Raw genomic sequence first — 10,017 nt, 5'->3', positions numbered from 1 at the left:
AATTTCGTTCGTTAGGCTTGCCTGATTTCTGCAATGTTAAACCAGAATACTCCCCCCCCCCCCTCAAATGGGCAAAGCAATTAGTGATTTCCTAGCGTCACTAACAGAACCAAACGTTCAAAATATTCTTTCCAATTTTGCAAAATGAGATTTGAGAATCGACTGGAAGTGGCATAAAAATGGCTCAAATAAATTTCGCTCATGCTTAGGCCGTGACAATCGCTGAAACTCATGGCAACAAAGAGGGTGCTACAGGGAACAACTGTTTCCATTATATTGCCATTGATTGGTGGATGCAGGGGTTCCATTCAGCGCCTTTTGCATCAAAATGGACCAGGTCAAATCAAAAATAAACAAACTTTGAAATATTCAGTAAATTACCGCCCATTAGCCAGGGCGAAAGCAGAAATCTGGCGTTGTTTTTCACATAAACTTTGAAATGTTGCTATTGATTGGTAGATGCATGAATGAATCATAGTTGCATCGGTTTAACACAGAAAAGTCATAAATTGTCAAGTCCCAAAAGCGTCAGCTCCATCTAGTGGGGCCATGGACGAAATGACCATTCTTAGGAGTTGTTTGGCCTTCAGTCAAATGGGTTATGATGGGAGGCGGCTGGTAGCATTTTCAGAAAAATTGCAAACCATTCAGCGCCTTTGAAACGGTTGGCGAACCATCCAGAATGTCATCCTGATTGTTTTTCTTTCTCGTGAGCGCTTTGCTTGTGTTTGACAAGCTCAACCGGTAGCGATTGATCACGTGACAGCTAATGACGTCATTTTTTGTCATGTGATCAGCCGACCGGTGAGCTACCAGTCGCTCATCGAACACAATTTTTGAGTCCCATGATTTTTTAGAACCTTTCCCTTCCAGGAAACATCGGAACGATGTCGGAAAGTTACTTACGGAAGCAGACCCCTTTGCACAGGGCCGCAGAAGATGGAGATCCTGAGAGGGTGAGGGAGCTGCTGGATGGAGGATGGGACACAGAGGCCAGAGATCTTTTGGGAGCTACGCCCCTCCACAGGGCTCTATCGTGTGGGAAGAAGGCCGCGGCAAAGATGTTGCTGGAGGCTGCTACGAAACTGGACATCCAGGATGTCTGCGGCTCTACGCCTCTGCATGTCGCTGCACGAGTCGGACACTTGAGCGCAATCCGAAATCTGCTTGCTCGGGGGGCAAATGCACGTCTGAAGGACGGAAGAGGAAGGACGCCCCTCCATATTGCTCTTTGGCGCAAAAAGGAGGCTGCAGCGGAGCTGCTGATGGAGGCTGCCCCCGAACCTTACGGCCCAGACGACGATTGGCGTACACCTCTGTGGCTCGCTGTAATGTGGGGATGTGTGCAGATAGTGAAAAAGTTGCTGTTTGAAGGCGCTGGTCCACACGAGAAAGATCGAGAGGCTCTAGTGTGGTTCGGTCTGAATAACGGGCAAGACGAAGTCGTGAGGGTCATCCTCGCGGATTGTGCTCGGAGAGGCATCGAGATGCAGTGGGAACCGATGAATGGTACGCGCGACTGGATGGAGCGCTATATCCTACTGTCCTCCGAGTGCGAGGCCCAGGTAGACGGATCCAGGGTGACCTTCTACGACCTTTCCCGGTGGCACTTGTGCCAAATAGTCCCACGTTTGTCCTTTGGATCGATCCGACGGCTCCTGCTCTCTAATCAAGTGGTGACGGAGTTTCCCAACCACGGGGACTTCCTCACTTGGAAACTGAGGAAAGTCGAAGAGAGGAGGGTCCTAGTGGATCTCTTTCTGGAGTGCTTCTCTCTCCTGGTCCATCCCCTTCCCTTGACATGTATGGACGGCATCCTCCTGTGTCTTATGGACGACGACCTGCGGAGCTTTGTATGCGCGTCCCGGTGCGAATCTCGAAGATTCCCAGACAGTGCCTTGCGGTAAAGAAAAAAGTGGTCACAGAACTGACGATTTGTTTGTATGGTATGAGACTCTTGGAATTCCGGAACTTTCTTCCTTAAATAATTTTTAAAAAATAATAATTAAGAATATATATACAGTACACCCTTGATATCTCGAATCGCTTGGTACGAAAAAAAAATTCGATATATCGAGTTATCAAGGTTTGAAAAAAATTACACTCTAGTAACTCTCACAATTACACTATATGCATTTATATATGTGCTACACTACCACTTCGAATTATGATCAATAAAGTAGTCTTCAATGCTTACTAGATTTGAAATTTTATAATTGTCGAAAGTGCATAGGATGAGATTTTGAAATGAACAACAATTTCAACTTGTTTTTTTCATCTAAAAATTTAAAAATTCTAATTTTATCTTCAATCAGTAACCCCACATTCAAAAAGTTCTCAGTGGCCATTTTGTAGGAGTTAAAAAAGCAGAATGATGAAAATGAGGAGCATGTTTTCTGTTTTCGCTTGAAAACTGACGGACGAAACATTGACCCCCTTTCCTCAAAGTGGACGACATGTTTGAGAGAAATGCACCTCACACCAAGGCTCCCTTGTTATCTTACCCCAATCCCCTATTCACAAAATTTCGAAGAAAATGGATGAAAAACGTCGATCAATTGTCCTTGGAACTGGTTTTACTACAAAAATTGCCAAAGAAAAACAACAATTGAAGCTTGCTTCTGTGAAAAAATTTCGATATATCAAGGGTTTTGAGATAAGGAGGTTCGAGATATCAAGGTTTGACTGTATATATATATATATATATATATATATTTTAAAAGTTTAAAATTGTTAATGCTTGCTAATTCTTTATTGAAAACACAGTACTTCAGTTTAGTTTTTTTTAAAATGTTTTTTCAATGTATAAATGAGCATTTTGCATCAGTCTTTCAACATCCACTTTCGTTTAACGATAATTCTCCCCCCCCCCCCCTCATGCATATGCAATACAAAGCATATTGAACAAAAGTACAAACTTATATTTTGTAGAAGCTTGATTTATTTCTTATTTCAATCGGCACATTGCATAATATAAAACGCAACATCGGCGGACTTTTACCGCTGAAAATTATTTCTCAACTTATGTTTTAGCATAATGAAGTTTACTTTCATTTAGGTTGATCAAAAAATAAAATAAATTTAGCATGAACATTAGCAAAACTATGAAACACGTGACAAATACCACAAGAAAGGAGAGTTTTCACTATTTATTTGGGTCAAAATCGAAAATAAGAAAAGGTCGCTGTCCTGAGCATTCTGGATTTGGGGTTCCATACTGTATGCATGTTATAGGGTGAACCTACCTTATTTCGTGACATACCTTACTCTGTGATACGAAACATTTATTTTACCACGGAGTTAGGTAGGTTGTGTACACTTAATTTGACATGTTCCTCATAGATGGCAGGATGTTGTCCAAACCCAGGCAAAGCTTTGGAGGTCTCCGGCAACTGGTTTATTGTGTAGCCATTTTGTCAGTTAGAAGAGAACAGTGTGCACGTGGTGTGACTCCTTGCAATAATTAATGTAAGTTTTTATATGTAATCTCTTAAGAAAATTAATATTTCTTACACTAATATTTAAATTAATACTATAATGAATGTGGTATTTATATTAGTTTCTTGTTTTTGTGTGTAATAATCGTAACGGAGGCTTACAAAAACAGTTATTTCTTATGAAATTTTGCTACTTTCAGACAGATGGTGCCTATTTACAGCAAGCTAGCCGGTGGGAAAAAAGAGAAAGGTGGGAACAAACGGAAGAAATACTCAAAGGAAACACTTCAACTCGCAGTGAGGAAGGTAGTGGATGAAAATTGGTCAGTGTACAAGTCTGCAAAAAATTTTTTCATCCCATGGAGCACCTTGAAAGACTACATAACACGCTGTGAAGGTGACAGTGACAGTGTGGATGTGAGAAAAGTGGGGAGACCGTTTGCTCTAGGCCCAGCAACTGAAACTTCGTTAGTGAAATTTGTCATTAATATGCAGGAGCTTGGGTTTGGTTTGACGGTCAGTCGAATCAGGCACATAGCATACTCCCTTGCTGAGAAGGAGTGTGCTTCAAACAACAAACCGTTTCCATTCAGCGACAAGAAAAAATGTGCCAGTTGGAAGTGGTGGCGTGAGTTTCGTCGCAGATACAATTTAGGCCTAAGAACACCCGAAAATTTGTCCCAATATCGGGCAAACAATTCTAATAGGGTGTTACTCAATGATTTCTACGACAAACTCTCTGAGGTTTATGGAAAGTTTCCAGAAGGCATCAAACCTCAACAAATTTGGAACTGCGACGAAACGGGGCTGTGCTACGTTGTGAAGTCTGGACGAGTTGTTACAAGAATAGGCAAGAGGTTCGTCTATAATCGAGTAATTGCTGACAAGGCTGAAACTCACACCGTTTTACCTTGCATCAATGCCGCAGGTGAATTTGGACCTACTCTACTGATCTTCAAAGGCGCTAGAATGATTGATGGTTTGAAAATTGGGGCGCTTCCAAATGTAACAGTTGCAGTGTCTCAGAGTGGCTGGATAAACTCAGAGTTATTTCTGATGTGGTTTCAAAAATTTGTCCAGGGGATTTCCTCAGCAAGGCCTGTGGTGCTATCAATGAATTCACATGCGAGTCACATAACTCCTGAAGTCATTGCAATGGCTTCAGAGAATGATATCATAATTGTAACATTTCCAAGCCACACAAGTCATTTGCTACAGCCTTTGGATGTAGCAGTATACCGGCCTTTGAAATTGGCTTGGCAGAAACACCTGAGGCAATTTCAAGAAAGTAATCCGCTGAGAAGACCAGGAAGATTCGATTTCCATGGGATGTTCAGTCCCGCTTTTCTGGAAGCATTCAGCAGAGAAAATATCATTTCTGCATTCTGCAAGGCTGGTGTTTTCCCACTAAACAAGATGAAAATTCCTGATGAAGCCCTGGCAACAAACGTGGATAACAGGTGTATGGATGAAAATTCCCTGTCAGTCAGCAATGCACCTGCTACAAAGGAAGGCATCGATGATGTGTTAAAACTACCTGATTCTGCAGCACGTGCTCCAAAACCTGCAAGGAAGAGGCGTGATCCATCAGCTGCAGTTCATCTTCCAGGGGAGAAATCATGTGGTAATACTTCCACCGCCAGTACCAGTTCCAGTACTAGTGACACTACCAAATCCTGTGTCAGTGCCAGCAGTTTGGTTAAAGCCAAAAAGAACACCAATAAGAGCAAAGGTGAAGCTGAAGATGAATGGTTCTGCCCCAACTGTAATGAAAGTTACTACAAAGGACATAACAAGATCCCATGGATCCAATGTTGTTTTTGTTTAAATTGGTATCATGAAATTTGCCAGGCAGTTGATTCAAAAAATCCACCAACAGTGTTCATGTGTAGTGTATGTGTACGTAATGAAGAAAATGACAGTGACAGTGATTAAGTCATTACCACGAAGTTAGGTACACTGACTCACGGAATAAGGTAGACTATCACGAATTTAGGTACATGTGATACTTTTTTGGAAAATAATTAAATTACATTATATTATCATGTATTAATTCTGTTTGATGGTTTAATAATTAAGAATAAAGTTTACTATGTCTATGGAAAAAATATCGTCAATAAATTCAGAAAAGATTATCGATTATACTGTTTGAATCCTTAGTATCACGAAATTGGGTAGGTTTACCCTATACAATTTGATCCGGCTTCTGGTGCATTCAGCTTCCAGTGTTGATGTTGTTCCTGTGAATTATCGCCTTTTGATGAGAACCCAGACAGCACAAGTGGAATTTTTTTTTTAAATGCTTTTCTTGATTTCAGATTCCATTTTCGGCAGAATCGAGAGTGTGAAAGTGTCGTTTGTTCCTGAAGAAGACAGTATTCGGCTTTTCCATCGATGTTTTCTATTGGACGATTTCCTTCATATGGGAGAATATGTGAATATGAAAACTCCAGTTTGTAAGTATGTCCTGTAAGTCCTGTTTGTGAATATGAAAACTCCAGACTTTTGCCATAAGATATTTTCATCAACCTTTTCTGCTGGATACGTATTTTCCATAATGTCACATCGAAACAATAATTCATGCGTTTGGTTTAGAAACCTTTTATACATGTGTGCATCATTTGTGAGATTTTAATGTGTATCAAAGGCTACTAATGAAGCTATGTAATAAAAAAAAGGCGATTTAACCATTTAAGTAATCTGTTTTATTACGCAACACTGGCATGAAAGAAATAAACTGAGCCAAAAATATTCTCAAAGACACTCATAGTTTAAAAATACTATTTTCTGAATGGGATAGTTTTGCTTTGCATTTACAACTTTTGTTATCAAATTCTATGAGGTATTCAATGCTTAAAGTGCCAAAAAAAAAAAAAAAAAAAAAAAAAAAAAAAGCAGCTTTAAATTTTATGCGTAAATTATTTTACTAATGTAGATAAAAAAGCAAACAATAATGTTGAGAAAGATAAATTTAACAAAATAAGTAGCATATTCATGTTTCAGAGTTAACTAATTCTTGCTATGTGCATATTAATTTCATTCACTAGTTGAATTTCAAACAAAAAATGAATCTTCAATTCTAGGAAATTCACTATTTTATATTCATTTATATTTCTTGCTGAACTGTTCCTTAATCAGAAGCAAAAACATGGAGGTCCCAATTCAAAAAGACTGGGACCAGAAAAACTCCTGAAAAGAGATACTACTGTACATTATTTTTGCATGTCAAGAGATTTTTTTTTTGCATATAAAAAAAGCATAAATTATATTGAGAACGTATTCAGTGAGAAAAAAACATGTAAGAAAAAGAACAACACACACAGATTAGGGGCAGTAAAAACAACCTCTTTATTTTATATTAGTTTTTTTAGAAACATATTCCTCAACATGAGGAGAATATATAGTGTGATTAAAAAATAAATAAGAAAAATATGGAACTGAAACACAATAGTAAAACAGCTACTCTGAAACGTCTAAAAAATTAGTCTTTAACATTTGTCCAACAGCAGACATAGACTTGAGTGGCATCACTTCCGGTAAATGTGCGAGAGCAAATTGAAAAAAAGAGAGCAAGAAATGCCATCAATTAGCAAAATCCGAATATCTTAGATTGAATTTACGACTTAAGAAATTAAATGAATTCAATATACAACATTTTTCATTGAGAACATTCTCAGAAGGAGAAATATTAATCAAGTAAAATAATCAAAATAAATCTATACTTGCAATCCCTGGCTAAATCATTAGACACATCATAGTTTAGATGCAAAATCTTAATTAAAAGTTGCTAAAATTTGTTTTTCAAGTATTTAATCACACTGAATGTTATCTGTATGCATAATTCATTTCATTATGAAGCTGCTATGAAACATATACTGCCGTGTGCAAATCATGGTAATGTCTATAGAACTAAGTTTTCAAGGTATATGAAGAAATGCATTTTTGCAAACTCCTATAAATTATTGAAATTTAAAGTTCCTTCCATGCTTTATTCTCAAAGGAAACCAAATAAGAATGCTTATACAGTAAAACTAAAGTTAGATGTCAGAAGGGAAACGCAAAGGAAAAGAGTGTGCCTATACCATCATTTACCTGCCTAGTATAATATTAAATTCATTGAAAAATATTTGTTTATTATTGACGGAACAATTTCACAAAGAGTGTTTAAATTGTAATTTAGATTCAGCATATAAAAAATCCTTTGCATGTAAAAATTTGGCCAGAGATTATTTCTTCACAAAGAATCAGAATAAGTACCATATTCAGCACCATACCCGTAAATTTATTGCTATATCTTTGAATTACAATAATACAAGTCATATATATATATATATATATATACATATTTTTAAGGCAATTCTAAATCATCATATATTAGAATCAATAAATGATAATTTATTTCTGTAATTTTACACAATAAAAAGGTACAAAACACATATTAAGTTACTAATTAAGATGAAAGCCTGCAATAAAATAATTTCAAATATACTAAATACTATATGAATACTATAAATTTATTGGCAAAAAATTGAGCAATACTTAGCAAATTTTAAGCAACTTTTGAGTTAAATGCTCTTTTCAGTTATTCTGCATTGTTTTGATCTCCTTATTTGAATAAGATACTTATGGGAAAGGGCCCCGAGGGCTACTAAGTAAGTAAGGAGATTTTCATATTTAGAATAGGACTATGCAAGAAAGTCTTCATATGCATTATCCTCAGAAAAAAAGATCAGGTGGGAAATCATTCAGTTATGACTACATTTTTCGCATAGGAGACAGAACCAGAGTTTGTTAAGCTTTTAATCTTGAAATCAGGAAAAATTATTACTTAAGTAGAGTTTTAGCCAGTTGGAATGGTTTACTGAAAGTAACTATTGCTTGTAATGAGATAAATAGTTTTAACAGAACTCTTGATCTTCATTGGGGATTGATAAACTGACTAAGACCAGTCTAGCAAGGCTGAGAGCCTGTTGCAGGTCGTCACTTTTGTATTTGTATAAAATTTAATGAATATTACTACCAATGCATTTAACGTTTCAAATTGCAATATATTTAATATAATTTTTGAAGATATTCTTTATTAAAGTTAAATTTTTAAAGATATTCTTAGTTATTTTGTTTTAGTTGAAGTATATTTTGAGAATTACTTTGCAAAAGTTTTCAATATCGTATGGGAAAATTTTTTGGTCACGATTTCATAGCAAAATAAAAAACAAAGCAACGCATGAGAAGCAATGTGACAGAATGCAATTAAAAGTATAATAAGAACAAGTATTTCAAGGTTTTACAACTTGTACATGAAGTTATTCTTCGACATATATTACAACTTTTGTAAAGAATCATCCCACTTAATTAAAGGACAAAATTAGCAATCGCCACGGCCACAGGACAACTAAACGAAAATTAAAGTAAATAAATAGCGATTAAAAATGATGTGTAAATCCCCACCTCAAAGAATAAATTAAATTATTTCCACAAAGTTCAACAATCAGCCTTTTTGAACCAATTTATGAAATATACGTTATTTACATTGATTAACGTATTTTCAAGGATTATACACTGAAACAAATTTTAAAAATACATAGTTTAGTTCTTTTGAGCAAAAAAGTGGCCGTTATTTAAAAAATAAGTAGCTATTAATGAAATCATCACTACCGATAACTAATGAATAAAGATTTTTCTAGCTCTACCCAGCTTAGCAGTAAATGAAAAAATCATTTCGAGAAAATGAACATAGTGAAACAATCAACAAAATGACGTTACAAAATCAATGAGCGAAAAAGTTATTTACAGCACTAAAGCTTGAATATGCCACCTTGCAATGATTTAAGATATTAGCCAATGAGGTAAAATGCTTCAATTTTGTGCGGACAAAGCAGACGTCTCATTGGACAGGCCACATCCTGAGTAAGTAGGTTGGTCTTGGTTTAATCTCTTTCAGCTGCTATTGCAAGAGATTGAAGAGTCTCCAATCCATTTATTTGAATACATTTAAGATGGAGAACATTCAATTTCTCATTCTAATAATTATGATTAAGTTGAAAATGTAACAGTTTAAAATATAAAAATATCATACCAAAATTAGGAAAGAAAAAATATATATATATTTCTGATTTGCTCTCTTTTCTCCAATATATTTTAACAATTGTTATAAGTCTTTCGTTTTAGTCTTCACACTTGCACTTATATTTGGTTTGCATCACAGTTCAAGTGCAAGATTTGCAACACAGTCAACTGCAGTAAAAAGTCTTTCAATAAGAAATGAACTTTAAAAATTTAGTCTTTGTGTTATCTAGCAAGTTTTTTCTTCTCAGCCGAAAACTGTTTACCATAACGTCGAGAAATGTCTCTCACAAACTCAGTCTTCAGAACTTTTAAGCACCTAAACATAAAAAGAAAATAGTTTAGATGGTTTAAATTTTTCAACTAGAGATGGGAAATACAGATTAAAAAAAAATAAACAATATCTTTTTATGAATACATGTATACACATAAAGGGCAATATTAATGGTCACCATTGGCCACAGGGTAACAAAAATAGGGTAAAAATGGTGATTAAAAGATAATATATCAATTGCCA

At 36.0% G+C, this 10,017-nt stretch overlaps 1 protein-coding gene across 1 annotated transcript in view; it reads right to left on the bottom strand.

Moving 5' to 3' along the window:
* Positions 1 to 9,614: 9,614 nt before the first annotated feature.
* The window catches only part of LOC129219889 (xylosyl- and glucuronyltransferase LARGE1-like), a 201,123-nt gene continuing 200,720 nt past the window's right edge, over positions 9,615 to 10,017 (bottom strand). Inside the window, exon 20 of the mRNA XM_054854200.1 lies at positions 9,615 to 9,819. Coding sequence (XP_054710175.1) covers positions 9,726 to 9,819 — 94 coding nt within the window. The 3' untranslated portion in view covers positions 9,615 to 9,725. The remainder of the gene's footprint in view (positions 9,820 to 10,017) is intronic.

The sequence above is a fragment of the Uloborus diversus genome, chromosome 4, assembly GCF_026930045.1.
Source record: "Uloborus diversus isolate 005 chromosome 4, Udiv.v.3.1, whole genome shotgun sequence".
NCBI classification, from domain to species: Eukaryota; Metazoa; Arthropoda; class Arachnida; order Araneae; family Uloboridae; genus Uloborus; species Uloborus diversus.
The sequence above is the reverse complement of the archived record's forward strand: the minus strand, read 5'-3'. Positions and strand labels throughout refer to the sequence as shown.